This window comes from Pleurodeles waltl, chromosome 1_2, assembly GCF_031143425.1.
Source record: "Pleurodeles waltl isolate 20211129_DDA chromosome 1_2, aPleWal1.hap1.20221129, whole genome shotgun sequence".
Lineage (NCBI taxonomy): Eukaryota > Metazoa > Chordata > Amphibia > Caudata > Salamandridae > Pleurodeles > Pleurodeles waltl.
The window spans coordinates 928,029,956-928,056,464 of NC_090437.1; the positions used below are offsets into that span (position 1 = coordinate 928,029,956).

Below are 26,509 nucleotides of genomic sequence, written 5' to 3' on the forward strand. Positions count from 1 at the left end.
CAACAGACTCGTAATTAATCTAGACCGGAGGAGCAATCAGTGCCTTTTGTTAACACACAAGTGGTGATCATTCTTACCAGTGAGTAGAACGTGAAATTATTTCTTCATGGCTTTTCTAATTTTCTGTACAGCTAAGGATACTGCCTATTTTTGGATTACACCAGATTGCCTCATATCCAAACCTTCAGTAATTTGTGCTGGTATCAATTATACGATTCCTGCTCTAATGTCATAATATTACAATAACTCTCACAATTAAGTCAAAGTCAAAATGTTTTATTCGCTTTAAAAAATAAACCATAAACATAACTAATTTAAAAATCGCACACTTGGCCATATCCGCCATTATCTAACCAATAATCCTTTCAGTATGTGTGTCTAAATACAAGGTTCTTTACAAAACATCCGATTAATACCAAATAATTACAACATTGGTTAAAAACAAGATCAGTAAAAATATGTCCATAGCACATAATTACGAATATACTCAAATCAAGTCATAAAAGTGCTTGTGCCAGATTGTGTCCTGTTTAAATCCTAAGAATCGCACACTATACAATTGCATCTACTGAATATAGATCGTTTGTTCAATTATTTAAACAGACTAAGTTGATTAAGAACATAATCGAATAATGGCATGTTCATATAAAGTGCATAAGTAATTTCACAGGCCTTTTTCAATCATCTAAGATAGACCTAACTGTACAGTACATAAATAAAGTCCGACACTGACAGATCCAACCTTATGACTACTCGATTAACTGCCCTCCATAGATGTTGTACTGCGATTAGCCTGTTTCAAGAAACTGCTCCCTCTGAGGCATATGTCTGTATTATTTAACAGCTGTAAAAAGACCAAAGCATCTCTATAATTCCGAATAGTTATTTTTCTATAATAAGGGCTTAAGAGAGGTCTGCAAATATTTACTATAAAAACCACAGAAAACATAAAATGAAGCAAGGATTGTTCTGCCCTTCCATTACAAGGACAGGGAGGCAACAAACTGCCCCACGAGTTGTTCCCATCATTAAAGCAGGCAAGACGCCATACAGTCCCTGATCTAAACCTAAAGAGCAACGATCTCCAAACTCGTTAACTCTAAGGTAAGAATCAGGGGTGTAACACCAACTGCCAAAATAGAATAAAAATAGCAGATGTTCGGTTTGCAAATGGCACCCTGTAGGGCAGTATGCTCACCAAATCTCTGTGCACCACCCTTCTATCAAACTTAGTGATTAAAAAAGGGTTTCTAAACAGATCTGGGAGACCAACATTGGTGAGGGAATTAGCTATATACTTCAGCCACAGGGTAGTAGGCTCTGTGTCTCGTTTCAGGCAGTCCCTCATTATTTCCATATTAAGACTCACCTGTTTATTACACCTCACACTGACCCAGAGAGGTGCCGGCCTTATCAAATCGATATTATAATCGGAATTCAACTCAGAGTGTAAAATAAAATTAGCATTCGTGGGTGGAAGATTCAGCAACTGCCTACAAATTCTGTTCTCTTCAACCTGAATAGCGGAGGAATTTTGACATTCCTATACTTCTGCGCCATAAACCGCCATAGGGATGCATTGCATTTTATAAACTTTCACAAAAGGGGAGCTTGAGGACCTACCATATTTTCTTACTAAATTTAAAGGACAGCCCGCTGATCTACTAAGTTTCCGTCAGGTTATAGTGATCTGATTCACTCAAGAATTACTTAAAGAGAAATCCAATCCCAAGTAACAAAAATTCCTGACAGCACTAAGAGAGTTATCTCCGACTCTCAGGGCTGCTACTGTTCTCCTACCAGGTCCAGTGGCCATAAAGTGTGATTTATTTTAAATTCATATTAATATCTAATTTGCGCATAAAGGTCGCAAAGCGTCAAACAGGGTTCATAAAGCGCAAGGAGGTCTGGCCAGCAAAACCACGTCGTCGGCATACAATAAAACCGGGACGGGGGAGTTAGCAATTATCGATACATCCTGTGATGAGGGAAAGACTAGCGCATAGCTCATTTATATAAAGAACAAAAAGAAGGGGTGCTAAGACACACCCCTGCCGGACACCGCTTACTAAGGGGAAGGTGTCAGACAACTCGCCATGCTGACTATATCGTACTCTAGCGCCCAAATTTTCATGAAGGCCATGCAGAAAGTTAACTAGGGCAACAGCCACCCCTAAATTAATTAACATCAACCATAGTTTACTTCTGTTTACACTGTCAAAAGCAGTAGAAAGGTCCATAAAGGCCAGGTACAGTGGACAGGAAATCTCACAATTACAAACTTATTACCTCTTTTCAATTACCTGTACACATGACAATCTCTCCTTCCCTACTTTTTTTAATCCCAATAGGTGGTGTCCTTTGTTTGCTACCTGTTTGATCAAAGTGCAGTTGCATACTGCTCTAGCTTTTAGGTTACTTCTCAGTCGTGTAAGGACCCGTGTAACAACTGCCCAGTCGTCAACTAGCTTTCGGATCCCTAAATGTGACCACAAAAGAGACAGCCTCTTTTCAAGTGGCACAATATATGTTTGAAAATTACAGCAGTTTTGAGTTTTTAATGCTTTTGCTTGTCGCTGAGTAAGATATTTGATTGGGTGATGTTTATTATACAAGGATAAAAAGTAGCTGGGTATGTCAAACAACATTATTCATTTGCTGATGATCCATCAAGGTAAAACCACAGTTTTACAATTACATGTGACAACTGACACCTAGATGCGCTAAGATTTTCACGTGAAAGAGACTATCAATAGACATGGTGAACAGGTGTCATCTTACCGGCAGGGGTAGAGTTTGAGAATACTCAACCAGGAATGTCTGTCAGTATGCTTGATAAATGTTCCTGATTTTTCAGGCTAATAGGTTAGTGTAGTGTTGTCTAGCTGACAATGTGAGAGGGAGGCTGGAATTAGAACTAGGAGATCTCATGTAACACCATAGGGTGTACTTCATTGGAGTGTCCTTGACTTCCTGCTGATAGCAGTCCATTGAACCTGAGGCTAATCTTTGAACCATCTAGGAACTAAAGAGGGATGCCCTATGCTTTCCTGAGCCCTTGGAGATCAGCTTCTTGGGGAACGTGCTCCTACAGCTTCTGATGGAGAAGATGCAGCTTTAACCCTTTTCTGCTACTGTTCAACTTTTAGAGTCTAGAGAGAGCAGTAAGAGAAAGCACCATTGGAACCACAACCAGTATAGGCTGTAGATAGGTAGCAATTTTAATTGCCAGCTATCATGAATATAGTCAGATGTGGAGCAGAGTAGGTACTGGAAACCTCTTAGATGTTCCGTGACATAAAGTAAATATTATCATTGTCTAGTGACCTGGTCCTCTAGTCTAGAAGTTAGAGTCACTGGTAGATTGTGTGGTATACATGTCAGTTGTGTGGTGTAGTATGAAGAGCCCCACCACCCACACATTGTGCTATGGGATGCTTTTTGCCTTTGTGATGATACAAGGAGAAACAGGTTGTAGGTATGAATGGATTCCTTATTATGAAACAGTGGGCGAGAGTGTTATTGCCTGACAAAGATTTCTTCATTGTGGCTATGGTTTTCTTCTCTTTTAACTCTGAATGGTCTCTCACTGTACGCTAAAGCTGGAATTGAGTGCTTGTTTATGAAATAATCCATGCTCTTCAACGAGCAAGGTTGAATCACTAGTAGGAGTTATCTTGCACAGTAAGTAAAAACTGGAGATCAGGCGGGTGCCCAGAGACTGTCTAATATGGGTTCACTTGGCACACTTACAGCTACCATTACAGTTCATAGACTTTGAAACTGTTGGGAGGCTCTCTATTAGATACCTATAAAGATAACCCCACTTTTGGGTGTGCCTTATCTATTTGTTTATTTAATTTTTATTTAGCTAGTACCAGAACACTTTAAACAGACATGTTTCACATAGCTAGAAATTCAGTGCAAAAGAAGTGAACAAGGTTTGAACGAACTGGAGAGCAAAGCAGTTTGAGGAGGGAACTGTAGGCACCATTGAGGAAACCAGGAGACACAGTCAAGTTAGGAAGTCAGCTAGCAAATGAATAGATACAAGTAAACACTCTGTTGATACAGGGACTTAGAAGAACAAGTCATTACCTGGCAGATGACTCCTCCTCCTCATTTAAATTCCAAGAAACTGAAGAAGGCCCGGATATCGGGTGAAAAGGAGTTTTAGAGGTGGGCACATAGTAAAATGCACAAAACCTTTAGGTGGCTCAAGGAGGAGAAAGTATGAGAGAGATATATTGGGGCAAGATTGTTAAAAGATTTAAGAACTGTTATAAGCAACATGTAAATAATTTTGTTCTTTCTCCTGAGTGACTCCTCCTCACTATATGAAGACGTAACTGTACGCTTTTGAAGCTTGAAGAGTGTGAGTGGCATTAATGGCATTGCCCAGTGGGGAATAGGGGTGGATCGATAGGCACATTAAACGGCTAATACAGTAGTCAGTTCTACCTAACATCATGGTGTAACTAAGATATTTTGTAGTATGAAATATAGAAGTGGGCAAATGTTGCAAATATTATGCAGCTGATGGCAGACCTTAAGATGAACTTGTGAATGAGTTGAAGATAACACCCAGGTTCTCAGCAGAAACACAAATGGCAGTGGAACCTCGCAATGGGAGGAACAAAATAGCATTGTTAAGAAAGGAGGGAGTGTTAGGGAAATAGGCAACCTCTGTTTTAGATGAGTTGAGCATCAACAATCTCAAAGCAGTCCAACCTGAATGAAGAAGCTGTGCATGTCTAGGAAAGAAAAATAAAATTTGAGTATCAACTGCATACAGTTGATGGGAGAAATTAGTGGTGGAAGGAGGAGGTATAGAGTGAGAAGAGAAGATCTAGTACTGATCCTTGCTGACCAAACTTGCAGTTAAGTGGGTGCCGACAACTCATTATTCCAATAGCTCGTGTAGGAGGTATTGGAGAGGTGTGCTTCAATTGCACACTTTATGGTACACACCATCACCCACTCCCTGTCAAGAATAACAGTGATGTATGTTATGATCCCATACGGAAATACATAACTTACTAGTACTACCCTCTAGGACCCTAGAAGGTCCTCCTCTAACATCTTGCCATGCTAGCTAGTAAACACTTCTTTGATGGGAAATCCACCAGGCCAGTCCAGCCTGACTGGTGATTTCCCTTAAAAAGAAATCATCTCCTGCCCTCTCTGCACTCACAAGATGTGGCCATGCAAGGGACTTTGGATTTGGACAGATGGTAGCACCAACAACACAGTTCAGCATTAATTTCAGTAGGTTAGGCAGATACACACAACCAGCCATTTTGATAATGGTTCTTTCATTGTAACATTTCCCTAAGTTGTCCATTATTTTGGGATGCTAAGAGCCTCATCTTCCAGTAAAATAAGGGCATGAGAGTTCTTCCCTGAGCTGTGGTGTTTGGTCCCTGAAGAGTCATAAGAGCAGGACTACATATGATGAGAGACTCCCTCTCTTATTGACAGTAGACTCTCCTCCCTGTCCAAAGCCAGTCTTTTCACACATAATTTACTTCCTCATGACATAACAGCACCTTTCATTTTACTGAGTCCAGCTCAGTGTGAAGAGTCTGGAGGTGAAAAAATTAGAGCTGGGTCTGGGGAGCTCTGGCACCAGCTGTGTTTGAGTCTATGCTTGTATGGCCTGTCATGTTCATACTCATTTAACAGGCCAGGGCATTGGAGGTTGGCAAAATTTTTGTTAATATCTGTTTCTGGTTTTCCCTCCTCAACCCACTCCAGACACCCCATGTTCTCTGTTTCATCAGTTTAAGAAGGTTGGATTTGTGAATCAGATGTTTCTGTCTCTTGGCTCTTATTATGGTAATAGGACTGCATATTTAGAGTGGCAGCACCACAGAGTGTGGGGGACTGAGTAAGTCCCACACCATCTGGAAATTGCTGTCTCATATCCTGGCTAGCCCCCAGTACCTCACCCACCCAAATCAGGGTAGTAGTGATTTGTGTCAACCTAAACCTGATTCCTCAGGTTCCCCTTTCGCTCAGCTACACAGTGACTCTCACATGCCAAGGCAAGATGAGAAATGCAAACTGAATTTCAATATATTTATTGAAGCAATTGCATCCTAGTATAAAAGGCATGAGCTGTGATAAGGCAGCTGAAACACAGTACAGTGATCATCATTACAGTGATCGTGAAAAAGATAAACAACCCCACCATTTTTTAGGGTTCTAGAAAGTCTAATGACTCCTGCCTAACCTCTATGTATGAGAGCACAGTGGTAGTAACCCATCGCCAGTCCCGATCTAAGTGAGTATCCCAGACCTCATACCTGAGTTAGATAGCAAGGGTCTGCCTGTTGTCTGGATGACAATCCTCTAGGGAATCAAAGCAAAGCTGACTGCATTATGATGTACATCCCAGGATGGTCGTGACTGGAATGCCCTCTGCCCTCCTTAGGCCTATGTGTTGTTTATATAATAAAACCCTACACAGTTTGTGGAAATAGGCCTGATATGACAATGAGTCGAGAGAATAGGAACTGTCTCCGGAGACGACAGTCCAAGCTGTCATATAATGTACCGAAAGTAACAGTCTTGGATAAGACTGAAATAAGACTAGGTAAGAATGTGTGTTGTGCTAAAGGTCGACATAAATGTGCAGTACGTACTCTGTCTTCCTAGAAGGAGGCAGTTGACTAAAAATATAAGCATCACACTAAAGAACAGGCTCTGCTAAATAAATGCCAATAAATAAAATATATGTGTAGGTTTAAAAGTGAAAGCCGTGAAACTAACTAAAACCTGGGTGTCCAACCCAGCACTAAAGGGCCACTACAATACCCTCCTCTTGTCGGTTCAGGAGTTTCAGATCCTAGTAAATATATAAATGCAAATGAAACCCATAAACATACATGAAAAATATAAAATCTAATATTGTTAAAACGCTACAGACTTAAAATGCATATTAAAGATATTAAAAGGATAAAATGTCGAGGTTGACAAGCAAAGCAACCAAAGGAACAATGATAAATTAAAATCAGTTTTGAAAAAAGGTGTCAAATTAAAAGTCAGTGGAATCCCACAGGAGGTCATCCAGCACAAAAGTGGAGACTGAATCCAGAATAGACCCAACTTTGGCAGACGATAAATCCACCAGTTCCTTACTTAAAGGGCCAAAGTAGCACACATGATCCATTGCCTCAGCCAGAACCACAGCCGAGGAGGCAGCATTCCGCACAGTGCCAGATGACAAGGCACCAGGAGCCACAGTCACTTGATCCATAAAGGCTGACTCATAGAAGGTGTCACGGAACAACCGCAGTTTCATGGGACAACTCTGGCAATGTACCCTCGATGAGAACATTATCAGATTTTGTCTGGTGGAAGGTATTATTCCAAAGATGGTCTGGAACGTACTCACAAATCCAGACCTTACAGCTTTAAAAAAAGTGTACAATCCCAGCGCTGTTAGATGCATTAAAGATGTGACTGACCAATTTACTGAAGTGCCTTGGAAGGTTTGTATTTAAAAGGTACTGTATCTCAGCTGATGACCTTGCCACTTGTAGGCGGATGTAAGTGCCACTTGTTTTTGAAACAATAGCTCCTTTAGTCTGCTCAGCTTGTTGAAATTGAGAAACTGAAATTACATATGCGACACCAGCTCTCCTCCCAAAATAGCCTTGGTCATTCAGCATCAAGTAATTCCCATTCGAGAGTAACTGAAGTACCTGGTGGGTCCAGAGATGGGGACACCCTTCAAGTAGCAAGCTAAGTTTGCTACAGAGGCATGGCAAGCGCTGTGCAATGCCATCTGTAACAAATCATTGAATGGCTTACAGAAGTCTCACATTCGTTCCCCTGAGAAAAACCTCTTTTTCACCACTCAAGGATTTGAAATCAAAGGGCAGCTCCCACACCTCATGAATGTAACTATCTCCTAAATGTTCAAACCTGCCAACAGATAAATGTTTTAAACAGGAGTTGAATTGGAATGTAGACATTGTCAGTGAGATCACCCCATGTGTTAACCACACTGATGATGGTGTTTCAGCTACTGTAAAAGGCAACTTTTCTAATTTCTCAATATTAAGCGTGATGTAGGTAGCTTCCTTTTTTGCTATTATCTGTTGTTTACGTGTAAGACTGAATGAGGCAAACAGCCATTTAGAGCCCACATGCTTCCAGGCCATGCAGTCCACCTTCAGAACTTGTAAAGTCCAAATCAACTGCATAATGGACCTAAGCTGACTTTGTCCATTATGTAAAAATTACATGTCATTTTGTATAATGTCAATAGCAGAAGACACAATGTTGTTTAATGTGTAAAGGTGAGTGGACAACATGTTCATACTATTATCGACAATGGCTAAAGGTTTCTCTAGGTTTTCCTTATCTCTTTGCCTCAATCAAACAGCAGCTTGTGTTTACAAAAGCTTCTAGGGCTCATTATATATTACATATATAAGTTTTTGGGAGCATGATTTTCTAGGACCTAACAAGCAATCTTTTAAGTCTATTTCTTCAGAAAAGAGAGAAAGGTGTTCTTTAATGGCTGTTAATGTGGAATGTTGCAACCATTGTTGTCACAATTTACCCATGCTATAAGTGGTGACAACACCTGAATGCTGCATGGTGATGTAACAAGGGTCCAGTCTGCTCACTCTAAAATCCCATGTGGAGTTGATAAAATGCGCATGACAGCCATTTGCATCCACTGGCTGCAATAACAACTCATTTGGACTTGAAACTGATGAATTAAAGGTACAGGTCTTAACCAAACCATTGAGCTGTTCATCTGAAATATTGATAATATTTTGCCAATTATCAATTTTAGCTAACCCAAGGAAAGTTGTTTCTGGACAGTGTCGTTTAGCAAAATCATTTGTAAGGGAATTGGGTACACATTAAATAAGGCTTCCATGCCCTATACCTTCCAATCTTTTGTTCCGCAAACTGTTTCTAAATCATTTGATTTTTTCCAATATTCATAGCCCTGTTTGGCTAACTGGGAAACAAATGAGTCTGCGTAAGTTAATTTGGTATCAGTAAGCAATATTTTCCTTGCTTTTCTTAGTGGTAATTTGAAATACTAGGACTCAGGATTAGAAGCATCATGTGCAGAAAAATATGTGAATTTCTCTAAATATGTTTTAGAACTCCCTACTGGCGGAGTTGGACAGTGTTTCCATTGTCTATAATTAAAAACTGTTCTGGAGTAACAGCTCTATGTAAATAATGATGTCCATATTAATAATACCAGAATATTTCCCAATAATTTGCATTATTCATGCACATATTTTTGCTTACAAATACAGTATAATACTCAAGCTCAGGATGCACAGAATCAACTGTGTTTACACCCCAGACATCAGAAACAACCCCAGGGGCAATAACATAATTCATTGACATTTTAAACACATATGGTATTTGTATCATTTCAGTAGGACCAAATATACTAAAAGGTACTTTATTCCAAACAATCCCATTAGGAACTGGAACAGCAGAAAGGTTCACAAGGGACAAATTTATTCGCACTTTGTGGGCTGACAAATAGGGCTTTAAGCCTCATCCACCAGTTCACCAGCAGAGCGTTCAGGCAAATAATGGCCATTTATAAGCAAAAAGAAGACAATAACAAATCCAATCCACAGAAGGAAGGCAAGCAATGCTAATGTAATCCACAGGTAGTACCATGAATGAATCAGATAGTAATGTTTTAACCAATGGAAAAGCTTATGTATACCACGCACTGAGGCAGTAGTAGATGTCAAAGAATTTCAAGAAAAATAATCAATGTCAGCAAAATAACTAGAAGTTGTTTGTGCAAAAACGGAAGCCGGTGCTGGTGAAAGGGAACTGGTAGAGGTATCCAATGGACGTTCGTCATAGACAATCTCATCAGTTTGCCTAGAATTTGTAAATTGCAAATTAAAAGTTTGGAAATTTCTTCTTGATGTAGAGGTTACTGGAATCAACAAAACTTCATTCCCCACCCTCTCCAACGTCTGGGAAACAATTTCAGCATTGTTTAATGCTAGAAGAGGTATCTCTTGTAGGGCAGTGATAGGGGCAAGGGAACTACCAAGGAATCCTCATGGTCTACTGTATAGAATCGGCCACATGATGCAACTTTGTGATCAATAGAGAAAAACGGTTGTCTTTGGAGCCAGGCAGGCAGCAGCGATAGAATGACAGTCCTTGCACCCTGAATTCCAAGAACCGGCACGGGTGCCTGGTAAGAAGGGCCAAATTCATTTTTAACAGCACCTTTTTCTCGAACCAGATGTCCAACTTTTGTAATCAAGCCTCTTGAAGTTGCTGAATCCTTCATCCCCAAAGTGATGGCATGTACTGATGAATACTCATCTTAGAACTGTTATAATTCCTGCAAGACACATTCATTTATGTCAAACTGTGTTTCTGCCGCTGCTGTGCCAGTGCCATCAAGATCTGGGATGAACATGGGGGTGCCTAACAGGACTTCACAGGGGGTACGGCCTCCCAAAGATCTTCTAGAAATCCAGAGAAGGATTATACTTCTATATGGGACAACTATATAGTTATAGCTGAACTGAGATTTTTTTTTTATTTTTTTTTACCCCTTCTATAAAATCCAACAAAATAGAAGCACTGGAAAGGGCATTTCATTCAGGTGTTGTGTTTGTAATAGCATTGTGGTGTTAAAATGTAATGCATTGGCAAAATGTATCACAACGTGAATATCTTCCACTACTTTCCAAATGTAAAATGACCCAATATCATCAGATCAAAATCTCCCTGGAAAATTGTTCAATAAAATAAATATTGTGTCAGCAGCCCAAAGTCTAGGGCCCAGGTCCATCAAACCTGTCTTCTTTTTATTACAGAATAAATGCCGTGGAGAAAAGGGCAGAATACTGCACCTTGCATTCCCTATGAGCCCCTACGTATATCCTGAACATGAAAGCCAGCTCTCCCCAGATGCAATTGATTGTTGGCCATGGGTGCAGGGTCAGATTGTTGTTTCCTCACAGAAGCCAAGGCACCTAGGCAAAAAAAGAAACTACGCCTCGCTACTCTCATCTACTCCTCCAGCAACCTCCCTTTCAGCTGTGTATTCACAAATAAATGAATCGACTGGGGAGAAACATCATACAAATTCAAACTGCAAACACCATTGAGAGGTAGGGGGCTCTTAATTTCCGATGCTCTCCATGCCTTATCTATATAGATTTTCAAACATCCACCATGATTTCAAGCACTCTGTGAGGCCCTTCACACACATTCACACCTCCTTTGCTCTCCTGCTCCTTCTCTACCTTTCCAGCTTCCTTTTTAGGCCTTGTCTAAGACGGTCACTTGTGAGAGATATTGTATACCACAAATGGCTTGGAGCCCACACATTGCTTACCATTTGTTAGCTTCATTGTCACGCTTATTTGCTGCTTCCTTAGCGACCAGCACCTGCTGACTTCATTTCATCTTTTGGACCATGGGCCATGTAGTGATTGCTTCATCTCGATTAGTGCTCTTCTGCTGCTCGCACGCTGATTGAGGTACTATTTTTATTTTATTGTGCCTGTTGTACCTGGCCCTTTTTGCAGGGTTATCCCCAGACTTTTTGCCCTCTTCCTCCTGTTTGTTCTGACATGTTTTTGTTGCCTTTAGGGCGCGTGGCACTTTACCACTGCTAACCAGTGCTAAAGTGCACATGCTCTCTTTCTAAAATATATTGGTTGTTGGTTTAGTCATGATTGGTATATTTGATTTACTAGTACGTCCCTAGTATAGTGCACCATGTGTTCCCAGGGCCTGTAAATCAAATGCTACTAATGGGCCTGTAGCACTGATTGTGCCACCCACATGAGTAGGCCTGTAAACATGTCTCAGACCTGCCACTGCAGTGTCTGTGTGGGCAGTTTTAAACGGCCATTTCAACCTAGCAAGTGCACCCACTTGCCAGGCCCAAACCTTACCTTTTACTACATGTAAGCCACCTCTAGGCCCAAAGCAGCCCCTTGGGCAGGGTGCTGTGTATGTAAAAGGTAGGGCATGTACTAGTGTGTTTTACACGTCCTGATACTGAAATACTGCTAAATTTGTTTTTCACTATTGCAAGGACCATCTCTCCCATAGGGTAACATGAGGATTGCCTTGAAATATCTATTAAGTGTAATTTCCCATTGGGAGAATACGGGGATGTGGAGTTTAGGGTCTCTGAACTCTCAATTTATTTGAATATACAACTTTTGGTGAAGTTGGTTTTTGAATTGTTGGTAAGAGGAGCTGACACTTGTACCTGATAAGAGCTGTGTCTGTCCTTACACAAAGCAGTCTCCAACACCCTAGAGTGTGTATGGGGCCAGGGCAGGAAAAGGCAGGGTCTTGTTCACTACGAAGACTTCTCTTTGAAGTTTGCCTACTTCAAAGACAGCAATGGGTATAGGTACTGGAACTCTGACACCACAAAGTCATAACACTTTTGGACTAAGGAAATTCTGCCAGTAAGAAGAGCTTGATGCTGTAAGAGGGACCGCCACTCTGCCTGTTTCTTTGTTGTGCTGGCCTGCTGCTTGCTGCTTCTGTCCTGGGAGTGAAAGGACTGGACTTTGCTTTCTATATCTTGCTTTCCAAGATCATCCAATGGCTTGAACTGAGCTTGCCTCCTGTTAAGAAGTCTCATGGACATGAAAGACCTAACCTGCCAGTGCCTGGGCTCTCTTGCTGAGAGTTCTGAGTTGCAAAGTGGTGGCAACTCCAGTCCCTCCAGTCACTTGAAAGTGTAAGCTGGTGACCTGAAGTAGAAAATCCATGCACAATAGCACTGCGACTGGAGAATCGACGCAGGACCTGTCTCGAGGCTGTAGAATTGACACAGCACCTGTTTTCCCGCAGCTCTATCAATTCAGCACATCTGAATTTTCAATACATCTTCCCCAGAGCATCAATTTCTCATTGACACCACACTAAGGAACCGAGACTGCGTGTACGGAAATCAACGCATCGCCTTTCCTGTGAGGAAAGAACCACCACATCACCTCCCCTGCCAGTAAGGAACCGATGTATTGCATCTTCTGCAAGGAAAGAATTGACACATCACCTCCCCTGCGCAGTAAGGAACCAATGCATCGTTTTGCTTTTCGGTGCCTCACCTCCCGTGCGATCCTCATTGTCTTTGTTTTTGACACATCCCTGGTATTTTGTGGTAAAATGATGCAACCATTGATTCCTATAAATTAAGACTCATTGACACCTTTAAAACGGGATATGTTTACTTGTGTATATTGGAATTTTGTGATTTTGGTCTTGTTTTACTCAGATAAATATTGGATATTTTTCTTAACTGGTGTTGAGTACTTTTGTGGTGGTTTCACTGTGTGTGTGGGTGTGTGTATACAGATACTTACACATTGCCTCTGAGATACGCCTGACTGCTTGTGTCAAGCAACCAAGGGGGTGAGCAGGGGTTATCTTAGCTGCGTGTCTCCCTTACCCTGATTAGAGTGAGGGTCCCTATTTGGACAGGGTACAAACAACTGCCAACTAGAGACCCAATTTCTAACAGTGCCTTTCCTCTCCTCTGTGCTATCCAATATCATTGTTTCAGTGTCTTTTTTTTTCTTTTTCAGCAGCCTTCTCCCAGCCCTATTATGCACCCAAAGAGGGCAGGTAGTCCCCCACCCCACCCATGGGTGACCTTACAAGCAGGTGGAGAAGGGATGTTAACCTTTATCCTACTGATCTTTCCAGGATGGAATGAGTGAGGTCTCTGATACAGCGCCCACATAATCACCATAGTAACATAAAATGAAAGTAGTTATGTATCACAGACAGTGCTGACAGTCTTCAAAGCGTGCCATATACACCTCTATGTCCTAGATGATCAGGCATCATGATTTGCTGGGACAGTCCAGTTTTTTCACCAGCTGTCCTGGCAGATTTGGGGAAATTTACCCCATGCCCTAGTTTTTAAAGAGGGTTGACTGAAAACGGTGGAAGGTGAATTTATATACTTTCCAAATCAGACATAGTTAGCTGTTATAAGAAAGAAATTCAGGCATGATGCTGGCTTTGAAAATTGCATTTTGTTTATGTGCTTAGTGCCTGTGGTGTACTTTTATTGTAATCAAGGCCAAAGTAGGAGTCCATTTTGTATGAGGTATTTGAGATATTGTGTTACTGATGTCCTGCCAGAACATTTTGGTGGAGGTGCAATCCATTGGCATGTGTTTTAAATCTCCTGTTTCCTTCTCACAGCTCCAACATATGTGCGAGGATCGGAGGACTCGTTTATAAAGTCTGGCTGGTGTCCAGTGGGACAGATTGGCAATCCAGTATCTGCTTTGTACTAATCATGGAGTTATTGTGTTGGAAGTGAGGTTATTCCAGGTAGATGGCCAGTCCGACCCAGTTTGGAGTGTTGTTGGAGTCTGATATTAGAGTTTCTCACTTGTCTTGTGTTGGTTTATTTATTGAGGTTTTTGGTGGGGATAGGAGGGAGTACAGTTTGGAAGCTAGGTGACTGCCTTTGGTAAATTTTTCTAATGTGTTGGATAGGTTAGGGGGTTGGAGGTTTATGTTTGGCTGTAAGTGATTTTATTTATTTTAAGGAAATGGCAATAGGTCATCTAAGTCAAATTTGTCTTTAATTTGTGAGAACGGTATGGATTCTGTGGGGTTGTCGATATCTCTCACCAGGAGAATATCTTTTTCTGTCCATTTCTCTATATACATTGATCTCCCTTTTAGTTTTAAGTTTTCATTGTGCCAGACATGAGTATTTAATTTTGTTGGGTAGTTTGTTGTCAGTTTTCAGAGTGCCTGAGCTGTGCTTGATAGAATTGTTTATAAAGTGGTGTGTTTTTTTGACGGTTAGAAATGAAGTAAGGGATAAGAGTTTAGCAAGGGCAATTATAATAGCAAGCCATGGTGGCAAGAGGTTGTTGGTGGTTAGGAGCCAGTGGCTTCCCTGTTTAGCTAGAAAGGCATGTTGGTATCTCCGGTAGCCGGGTAAGTTTAGACCGCCAAGTTTTTTTTAGGAAGTCTCAGTTTCTTCAGGGCAATTCTGGGCTTTTTAGACTTCAGTAGGAATTTGGTAAGTAACATGTTTATTATTTTAAAAAGGTGTCTGAGAAGTATATGGGGGACATGCTGATTAAAAAGTTAATGATGGGGTAATCATAATTCTATTCTATGCCACCAAGTAATGAACCTGGTTGACCATTTGTCTAAGCTATCTTTGATGTTATCTAATGTCTTTTTCTCGTTGAGATCAATGGAGTCTTTAAGGTTATTGGTGAACCATATATCCAGGTATTTTATCTTATCTGGGGCCCATTTGAGTCCATAGGGGCTGATGTGTGAAGTGTTGCAGTACACACTGAAAGGAAAAACCTCTGTCTTTTCCTTATCGTGGCAGTAGCCAGATATCTTAGAGTAGTCATTGATGGTGGATATGATATGCAGCAAGACTGAGTCTGCCTGGGTGGTAAAAGGAGAATGTCATCCGCGTAGGTGTTTAGTTTTTGTGGTTGTGATGAGAAAAGGGATACTGGGGATGAATGGATTTTCTCTGATCAAAGTAAGTAGGGGTTCTAGCGTTATTAGAAATATGAAGGGGAGAGAGGGCATCCTTGTCTGGTTCCTTATTGGAGGTAAAAGGGATTAGACAACTTTCCATTGATGTTTATCCTAGCTTTCGTTTATTTGTATAGAGCAAAGATAATTTTTGAGAGAGCAGGGCCAAAGTTGATGGAGGTGAGTGAGGCTTGGAGGAAGGCCTACGATACCTTATCAAAGGCCTTCTCTGCATCTAATGCTATCACGCAGGTTGGTTGGTGCAGGAGTTTGCCTATTTCAGTAGCATGGCTAAAAAGTCTTATATTATCCCCTCGGAATCTCCCTTTAATAACTCTGATTGAGAGGAATGTATTATGTTTTTGAGAATGGGCTCTATTCTGAGGGCTAAGATCTTTGTGTATATTTTGCAGTCTGTGTTTATTAGGGCTATGGGTTGGTAGTTCTTGGGATTGGATGGGTCTCTCCCTTCTTTTGGTGTAAGAATAATGGTTGCCTCTGCAGCGGAGCCCTCAATGGAGCCAGTGGAGGAGAAGTGGGCAAATAAGTCTTCTAAGGGAGTAATTAGGGAGGTGCCCCAAGTTTAATAGAATGACGCCAGGAAGCCGTCTGGGCCTCGAGCCTTCCTGGCTTTCATTGTTTTATTGTGTTTATAATTTCTGTGCAAAAAATCTGTTGTTCTAGTGATTCTTTTGTTGATTCATCTATCTTAGTTACATACATTTTATTGAGGTAGCTTGAGCATATGTCATAAGATGTGTTATTACTTTTGGAGTAGAGGGTGTGGTTATAATTTTTTAAGGTATTTAGGGTGTTCTTCTTGTTTGCCAATGTAAGGCCATGTTCATTGGTTATAGAGGTTATTTGTTTCTTCTGAGGGGTCTGTTTTAAATAAGACACAACAATTTTGCCAGCTTTATTACGCCCACAGAAATTGATGACCTTTGTATTTGTGAACTATTGGATGGCTTTGTTACTCAGAATCTTGTTGTCCTCATACTTGAGTTTAATTAGTATGTTTGAGGTCTTTCTCTTATGCTTTTATTTTTAGTTCTAGTTGCTCTAAGGGTTTGTTTTCTAGTTTTTTTTTCTTTGACATAAATGTAATGACGTGCCCGCGGATAGTGCATTTCAGGACATACCAGATGATTTATGCATTTAGACCAGAAGACCTATTGAGATCTATGTATTCATCAGTCTCTTTTTTGATTATTTCCTTGAAGGAATGGTCCTCCCTGAGGAGGTCATTCATATTCCATATTTTTGTTCCTGATGTATTGCAAGCGATATCATTTAGCAATGAAATGCAGGCATGGTCTAGGACTAGAGACTAGGATTGGTTCAATGGCTGGGGAAGAAGTGGCTGGGATGTGAGTTTCGTCAATTAGGATATAATTGATGCAAGAGAATGTATTGTGCGGATGGAAGAAAAATGAGTAATCTTTCCCTGTGGGATTGAATAGTCTCCTTATGTCTTTAGGTTTAAGAGAATTGCACATGTTTAGGATTTGTTTATGGGATTTGTTGGGTTTAAAGTGACATGCAGAATATCTGTCAAGGGTGGCATCCCAAGGTAAATGGAAATCTCCTCCTGGAATCATTCTGCAGTTGGAAGGTAAAGTTGAGAGTTATTTATTGCGATTAATCCAAAAGGTAGGGTTGTCATTATTGGGGCATCGATTTTCATGACTATAATTTCAGTGTTGTCGCTCTGTAATTTAGTAAGAAGCCATATGCTTTCAGAGTCTGCTTCAGAGGACAGGATAGTGAGGCCAGAGGCTTTCGAGATGAGAGTGATCAGCCTATTATTTTTGTTTGTGGCTGGGGCGCATAATAAGTCACTAACTTGTGCTTTTTTAAGGAGGATGGCCTCTTTTATGGTCACCTTGATTTCTTGAAGGAGAATGAGGTCTCCCTTAAGTTTGTGTGTATAATCTAGGATATTCTGTCATTTGGTTGGGTGATTTAGACCCTTGACATTAAGGGAGAGTATTTTTATGTTCTGCATTTTTGTGGGAGGTGAGTCTTCTCATCTATATAAGCAGCTAAATGTCAGCTATTGTTTGCAGGTGAGGTGGGTCTAGGAGGGAGGGTGGCTGCTTGGGTTTGAAGGGATGGCATGGATGAGGGGAAATGGAATGGGTGAGAGAGGAACGGGAGGGGATAGGAAGGAGGGAAAGGAGATAGTAGAGTAGCACAGTACAGGACAGGAGGAAAGATATGAAAGGTAAAAAGAAAATGGAGAAGAAAATGATAGAATAGTGACTGAGTAAGTATTTGTGATGAGAATCTAGATACCATGGAGAGGTATCAGACAAAGTCTAACTGAGGAGGGGCGATAGCGGCTACGAGTGGTGAAGTCTAGGTCTGGAGTGCAGTCTTGCAGTGCCCTGTATAGAATAGGGTGTATATTAAGAGTCACAGCAGCTTCTAAGTATGGTATGTTTACCCATATTGTATGATGGCTAGAGTGCCTGGCATTATTTACATAGTGGTGCCTAGTGAGTTATTTTCCATTTAGTGGGAGTGGATAATAATGTGTATTCTGTTGTTTATATTAATGTACGTGCAGGTATAGTAGTTGTAGCATATATAGAAAGTGTAATATTTGTAGTGAGTGAGGTGGCTATTTGTGGGATGGGTGTTAGTTGGTGACACGTGTCGTTATTTCTGCTGAGTTAAGTTTTTATGTCAACAGTTAGCGTTGTGAAAAATGGTACCTGATGTATTTCATAATTATGTACAGTTTGCAGTAAATTCACCACTTTCTGTCATTATAGTGCTAACTTACTATCAACATAGTGTCAACGTAGAGCCAACAGAGTCTCAACGAGTTATCAGTAAGGTGTCTACCTAGAACCAACATATTATCAACCTAGTACCAGCATAATGTTCACATAGTGCCAGCATATTCTCCACATAGATTCGACACATATCGAAGTATCGATCAAGTAATCACAGGTTACTGTATTGCAGGTAGTGTGGGCAAACGTTAGTGATTTTTGTATTATCCAACCTGTGGGTCAAAACGCAGTTTTAATAATAGTTGGACAACAGCTAAGTACCCATTGGATTGCACTAGATTTGTATGATATTACCATCAATGTGAGGCTGGTATCAATATTAACTAATGTCAACATGAGATGTGATAAATCTAAATATGTTGAAAGTGAGAAGATGAAATATTGCAATAAATCCGTCATCTGGTTGAAGACAATTATAAAACATCCAATTTATCCAGAGCAAGTTGAAGGTTGTTATAGAAATACAGTACTAGTCATTGAAGAAGAGATGAGAAATCTTACCAGTGGTTAGGGTTAACAGTAGGTTGTTAGGTTTATTGTTAGGTTAATAGTAAGTTAGAAGGTGTTAGTTAGTTAGTTTACTTAATATTTTATAGGTTGCTGACCACTTTATTTATTTTGTCTTGGTTTGAAGAAGTAGAAGTAACTCAAACAAATATTTTGGTCTGTTATATTTATTACAGAAGAATGAGCTTGTACGCCCATGTGTCGATCCCATGGGTCAATCAGAGTTCTGCTGCATTATGAGAAGAACTTGAATTGGGTTTTGTTTAGGCCATTTGTGGGCAGCCTTGATTATCATATCTTACTAAGTGAGTGGAAAGTTAGTGAAAGTTAGTTGAAGGATTTGTGTTAAGTGTTAGCTATTCCTTCCAAGTTTTTACAAAATCATTTTCTGAACTTGGATTTCCACAATGTAGAAGTCAAGTCCCTTAGAGTCTTCAAAAATTATGGTTTTGCCATTGTAAGTTGTTTTTATTCATCCAGGACCAATAAAAGAAAATTGTGTTGAAAGATCTTTGGGAAAGGAATGCCTTTTGTTTCGTGACAGTGTCTTTGGAGTAATCTTGAGAGATCCAGGTTAAAGGAGTTCTGCCTGCATCTTTTCCCCCAGAAAAGGGCATTACCGAGGATGCCCACTTTCCCTTCTGCTATTTGCTCTTGCTATAGACCCACTTGTGGCTTGGATTATATGAGATGCCTTGGTACAAGGCTTTCAATGGGATAACCCATACACTACCCTACACTGATGATATGCTCATCAACACCTTCAGGGATGGAACACTAAACCCATTAACCTCAAGGTAAGGACAGCCTTTTAGTGGCTAAAAGGGCTGGACATACGTTTACACAACAAAAAACTGTTTTACTTGGGAAAGAGAACGCATACAAAAACACAAAAAAATCATGTCTTCGTGGTGGGATCATTTCCACATTTCTCTGCCATTAATTCTTACAGGACTCTTACATTTACTATAGATTTTTTGCTAGATAAGTGGTCTGCAATGTTTTCTGTACTGAGAGCTACTTTTGATTAGTGAAAGTCATTGTGAGCTACTGAAGATTAAGCAACTCACATTGTTACTAGACAGCCCCACGCCCAGCTTAATTAACTTTAAACTTCCTAATGTCCGTAGAAGCAGATACTGTGGTTTGAACAAAATAGTTTGATTAGGGGCACTATGACAGGCTGCCATGTGTGTCAGTGAGCGCGTAGTCTTTGGGGATGGATGAACATGTGTGCGTATAAATGGGATATATGTATATGAGTGACTACGGGGCATATTTATACTCTGTTTGTGCCAAGTTTGCGTTAAAATTTTTGACGCAAATTTGGCGCAAACCTAACAGAATGTCAAAATTCAGCAATGTGAGTCATTTTCTGGATGCGTCAAACCGCCTTGCGTTAGTGACATGCAAGGTAGGCCTTCCCATCCAAAAAATGACTTTAAGGCATGTGCACCTTATTTATACTCTTGTGTCATTTTGACGCACAGGAGAGGGCGGGCCTTAAAAAATGGCGCCCAGCCTAATTTGGGTTGTGCATCAAAAAATGGCGCAAGTCCGGTTAGAGCCATGATTTCTTACGCTAACCTGATGTGCACCGTTTTTTGACGCACAACCCCCATTCTTCCCTACACCTGCGTTGCCCTGTTAGAGACATTTTTATTACTCTAAACAGGCTGCAACACCGACTAACGTCAATCCATAAATAAGTCGCCCGCCTGGCGTGTTGGAATGGAGCCGGTGGTAAATTTTTTGACGCAAACCAGAGCTGGCGCTGGTTTGCGTCAAAAAGTATAAATAAGGGGCTAAGAGCTTGTGTCATATGTGCTTGTGGCACATGACATACCTTTCACTATATGTGTCATAGTTACATGTTTAACACACACATGCAACCATTTTTTAAATGGGAGACCTTAAAAGTGCGGACAAATCTTCTGTAAAAATCTTCATAATATGGAACATTTGTATGCACTTTATATTTCTCCCATTTAAAATAATGGCTGTAACTTTCAGTTATAAATATGGCACTGTGTCTACCAGCCACTGGGAGGAAGATGCTTGCTGTGTGTAAAGGTAAACTTTAAAATAGGAGAAAATTAAACTGAAAAGGTAATTTTCTGTTTATGTGGATTCTATAAAACTCATTTACATTGTCTCCCATTTCCAAGTGTCACATTTACATACACCAGTCATCTTGCTCTCACTGGTCTGCAGACATGGTGTCATATTTATAACAGAAAATACAGCCATTTGTTTAAATGGGAGGAGTTCTAAGTGAAGAAAGGTGCTTCACTTAATGTTTCATAGAAATATTTTTCTCCACTTTAAATTTTTCCCATTTAAAAAAACGACTGCAGTTATCAGTTATTAATACGGCACAGTGTCTACTGGTCACTGGAAGCAAAAGGACTGCTGCTTGTAAATACAACACATTGAAATGGGAAAAAATTCAGAGGTATTAATTAAGATGACTCCTAATTTTAATTGTGTCCCATTTAAAAGCATTCAGGAACATCATTTTAGTCTCATGCTCCTATATTAAGTTAACAATGACTTTTATTTAAGAGTTAAATGCCTCTGTGCTTCAGTTTCTCACCTCTGTGCACTGTGTCATAAATCTAACTCCAGCACTGCTCATCTTCAGGCCCTGCTATCTGCAGCCTGGTGTTGATAATGTAAAATAAACACAGCCCTCCCTCAAGTTTAAAAGGCAAATGGGACCCTGTGCTTATTTAAAAATGAACTCAAGGCTGTGAGCTACTCTGTAGGTGTCGGGGAGCTACTGGTAGCTCACGATGGACTGTTTGGAGACACCTGTGCTAGATACACTGCCCTTTGTATAATGGCTGTTATTGTTCGTATATGTAAACATATGATAAATTTCCATGTAATCAGATTCTGTTTTCTACATGAAAAAAAAAACCAATAAAATGTATTTATCTTGTCACCACAAAACTGCCCTTTCCCTAAAGTGGTATTATCTGGAATGTTCTTGTCATTATTACTTCTCTGATTTCTTCTTTCCAGTCAGGCATCATGTCACAGGCTTGTACACTGGAAGACTTGTTTTGTCTACGCTTCCTCACAGCCGACCTTGACCCACTCAATTTGCTTCTTCATACCTCTAAGGAACACTACAGGAATGTGTTGTCAGATGTTTAAGTTCTTAAAGTATCTATGATGAATGAGGCATATCCTTTTAGTTAGATCATCGCTGTCCAGACTAATGGGCCGATTTAGAATGTGGCTGGCCACCTGCAGGCCCTGTCCGGGTGAGTGGAGGCCATCATCAGCTAGTAGGCTTGTCATTTTTAAAGATCTCATCCTCCTTCCTGGGCTCTCTACAGCTATAGTTGTAGCAGATTCACTGTAGGGGTAGCTGAATTCAGATTGGGCATCGAAATGTAAATAATATGGCATAATATTTTTTTGTTTTTCTCCAACATAATCTGATAACGAGAGTTGGTTCAAGAAAACAAAAAATCTATGTCCTTGGTATGCCTGCAGTTTTCACCTTTCTTGGTAAGAAAATTGTTTGTTTTTCATACCTGGATGCACGATGCCCCCCATGGTGCACCCAGATAATGGCAATATGTGATAGTGCTCTACTTGTGCTAGGGAAGGACCACTATTAGTAACCCATCTGTCCTAGGGCAGGACCACTGTGACCCTCTGTGACCCTCTAAAGCGGTAGAGGGTGGCTGAGTTTGGTGGAGCTGGCCTCCACCTTCACTAAACATCTAAAGTACCCCATAAGTTTTTTTTGCTTCTCTTTAAACAAATTAAACCATTGAACCATCATGTCATATAGTGGGAACCACTTCTAAAACTGGCTTTATTTCGTTGTAGGTACTCTTAAAAAGTAGGCAATTGATGTGCATCATGTACCTCTAAAAAGTATGGCATCCAAAAGCATCGCACTGGTCACTAGAGAAGATGGCTGATACAAACTATCATCCCACATCTTTTCCTAACACCACCAGCAACTAACCTGTATTTGATGCACAGATTTCTTCAGATGGTGAACATTTGGTGATGTTACTAAAATGTTTTAGTTTATTTTAATTCAGAAAATATTCCACAGGTGTAATGAATGAGTGCATAAATTTTCCCCCAGTACATTTCGCACAGTATTTATTAAAACAACTTGCCACTATCTTGATTACATTCATCACATAAAATAAATGAATAAATATCTAATTGCCTGAAGGAGACTGAGAACCAGAAATGATTATGTTGATCCAAAAGAAACATTTGACTTACCATAAAACCTGTGTTTGAAATGGATATATAAACGTCACATCTTTAATACTGCACGCAATCTCTTTGGTACTGAGAAGTGATGGTACTCTTTCGTTATAAATATTGCCTCCTGCTAAGACATGCTCTATTCTCTCTTTCAAATAAAAAAAAGTGCAGGTACTTAGGGCCTGATTTAGAGTTTGGTGGACGGATTTCTCCATCACAGACGTGACAGATATCCCATCGCCGTATTACTATATTCATAGGATATAATGGGATTGTAATATGACAGACAGGATATCTGTCACGTTTGTGACACAGTAACCTCATTTTCCAAACTCTAAATCCGGCCCTTTGTTCCTAACCAATCACTTAAAGCTATGCCTGAACCACATAAAACGTGAATTACATTTCCTTCAACTAGGGATCTGTAACCTGTACTAACCTTCTGGGTTCAATTTTCACTGTGTAATATACCTTGTAAGTTCTCTATTCTCCTGCCAACTTGGGGAACAAAAGATTGAGTAGTCCCTCAAGAGATCCAACTTGCATATGACCCTTCTCTCCTTAAGAGAACACACATGTGGCAGGCACTGCTCAGTCACCTTAGACACCTTTGAAAGAGTTCTAAACCCTCAACTATCTTGGAAGGCAACAAGATGTAATGGAAAAGCATTTGCACGCCAGGTCCAATGTCATATTTGATGGTGTTCACACACCAGCTCTGTCATTTGGCATTACAGTTGCTTCTCTACAACATATTTGGATGAAGATCTTATGCATCTTTTCAGTCAGGATTGTTTTCCAAATGAGGCCCAGGTGTAGTGAGACCATCAGCACAGGTTGTCCTAAGTGTAACACCTACTAATTGTGGAAATAAGTACAGGCACACAGAACAATTGATTAATTTCATCAAGGCAAATGATTTGAATAATGTCACAATAAAAACATAAGCTGGACTTCCTGCAAAATTCCCGAAGTCTGTACTCAAAAAAAGGGCTCTCAGTCATGCCTACCCAGGGGTAGCACAGCTCATGTGAACTCCGAGAGACACAGATGAAATTCTCAAGTTATTTGTTATGCATCTGGGACATGCCTGGACACAATATGGAAGATGCATAATAGACGGCTATCCAAAGTCATATTTTATCTTTGCGTTCTGATTTACTTAGCTGTTTGTGCCAATAAGTATAGATAGGTCCTCAAAGAAGGCCAAAAAGGTTTGTAATTCAGGAAACAAACAATTTCCCTTAAAAGTAAGCATGTCTTACTAGTGGAAATACATGAGAAATTCACCTTCAAGCCTGAAGTAAGGCACTAATGCTCACAGAAAATGCTCTGGGAATCGGGCCCTGATATTGAGGGGTATTTCACATTTAAACCCGAAGTAGAAATAACTATTTAGAGGAAAGGATTTGTGGATCAGACCAAGTGGTGCCATTCTTCAGTCCTTCAGTCTTACCTTCCACGTAGAGCAGGTGGTATTTGATTGAAATCTTTGGAGCTCCGCGGGCCTCTGCTCTGCAGTACACTATCCCCTTATGGTCAGCGGTGGGCTGCTGATAGACGAAGCCCCTCTTCACATCATACACAATGTTCGTCCCATCAGTTTTGATCTCCTCGGCTGGGAACTCCCTGTGCAGAGTTACTTTTGCTGATGGCACAGTCACTCGGCAAGGAACCACAGTTGGCTTGTCCGGGCTTAGGTAGACAATCTCAAAATAACTGGAAGATGGAACAAAGAGTTCACCTTTATCTGAAAATGAGAATGCGAAGAAACCATCACGATAAATCTCTAGGTGACCATCTTTAAGAACATTGTTCAACAGAACATATTTTGCTGTGAACCTAAGTCGGCATATACTTTAAAAATGCCATATTAATTTTGAATATATTAGTGTTTCTTTATCCATGCTTGGTTCTCCGAACTAGAGCATCATCCATGATTTGCTGGATCCTTATTTTCAGAAATTGAAACAATATCTGAAAAAGGGACATCGTCATTACTATTTAAATGCATGTTTTGTTATTAAGAGTTGCCATAATCAAAACCGCATTTTTCAGAAGAAAAATGACAAAGTAACTTACAAAGAAATATATATTTACCAAAACATGCTAGCTTTCATCTCGAAGGCAAGCGCTGTGACACAAATAACCAGCTGACAGTGAAAACTCTTTAATTAACTTTAGTGTTATTAGGCCTGAGAATTATCTTGCCTTAACAACTACTTTATTAAACACTCTGCTGGTCTTCTCTACCAAACATAGGTCAGTCAAGTAGGTAAGTGTCGGGGCCCTTTTGTGGGCCACCCGCAAACAGGATTTCCTCAGCTTCTACCTTGTTGGATGGGGACTTTTAAAACTCATGTTCCGGAGCCAGGGGTCTAGCATGGACCTCTGCAGCCTCTGTGGTGCATGGGGGATTCCACACTATTAATGGGGTCCCGTACAGTGGCATAATATAATCCCCCCCCATAGCACCTGTTGGGGGTTGGGGGGTTAGCTCCTGGTGGCCTCTGAACAAAAGTGGTAGGTGGTGAACCAGGGAGGGGGCGACCCCTCAAGTTTCGTTATGCCGCTGCTCCTGCATTCAGGCCAAGGCCTATGAATATCTGTGAGAAATGGGAGACTCAGGAGCCAGGGGGACAAAATTTGACAGGGGGGCAGGGGGACACTATCAGTTTGTACTACGTCACTCCTGGAGCATTACCAAATAGGTCACTGAAAATTCGGCCCCAAATAATCCTTTAGACACTTGACTGTCTGGGAGGCGAGCAGTCAAAGAATTCTCAGGGAAGAAGTGTGAGAAGCAGAGAGTCAGAACTCAAACAGTTATGCAGCAGAGACACTGAATGTTGTCCAGCTCAGTTCTTTTCCTTATTAAAAAACAGGGGGAAACACTTTTTTTTAACACACTAAAGCGTAATACTACAAAGAAATAATGTCATTCAGGCACAACGTTCTAATACGATTGCTGCACGATTATAATCACACAAAATATATTAGGCGAAGGTATGGCGCAGAGGGGTGATCACTATGGCATGTGTGCACAACCTTCCTTGTTCTGTAAACTGCAGATCAGCTCAATCATGTCCCGCTATTATAAAGTCTTCCCATGCCACCAATGCGTAAAAAACAAAGTGCCTATTCAAGTATTCAATAATCCTTCATCATTTCGGATAGAAAGCGGCACAGTACTAGAAAATACACCTGAAAGATGCTATCACGCATATTATCTAGTATACACCAAATCATATAACTTAAGTTATTGCACTCAACTATACCGAGGAGGGATTACTCTCGCCTGCTAAAAGCAATTTTCCCCATGTCAGACCTATTTGTAAAATGAATCCCTAGTTTGAACCATGCGCCCCCTTTTATGCAAAACAACAGTACGAAAGATGAGTGCTGCATCCATC

The 26,509-nt window shown here is 40.5% G+C and overlaps 1 protein-coding gene across 2 annotated transcripts in view; it reads right to left on the minus strand.

The window, feature by feature from the left end:
• PDGFRL (platelet derived growth factor receptor like) overlaps positions 1–26,509 on the minus strand; it is a 432,620-nt gene that overhangs the window by 40,727 nt on the left and 365,384 nt on the right. For both annotated transcript variants that reach the window (XM_069200430.1, XM_069200439.1), the window contains exon 4: positions 24,553–24,846. In XM_069200430.1, the coding sequence (XP_069056531.1) occupies positions 24,553–24,846 (294 nt within the window). The remainder of the gene's footprint in view (positions 1–24,552; positions 24,847–26,509) is intronic.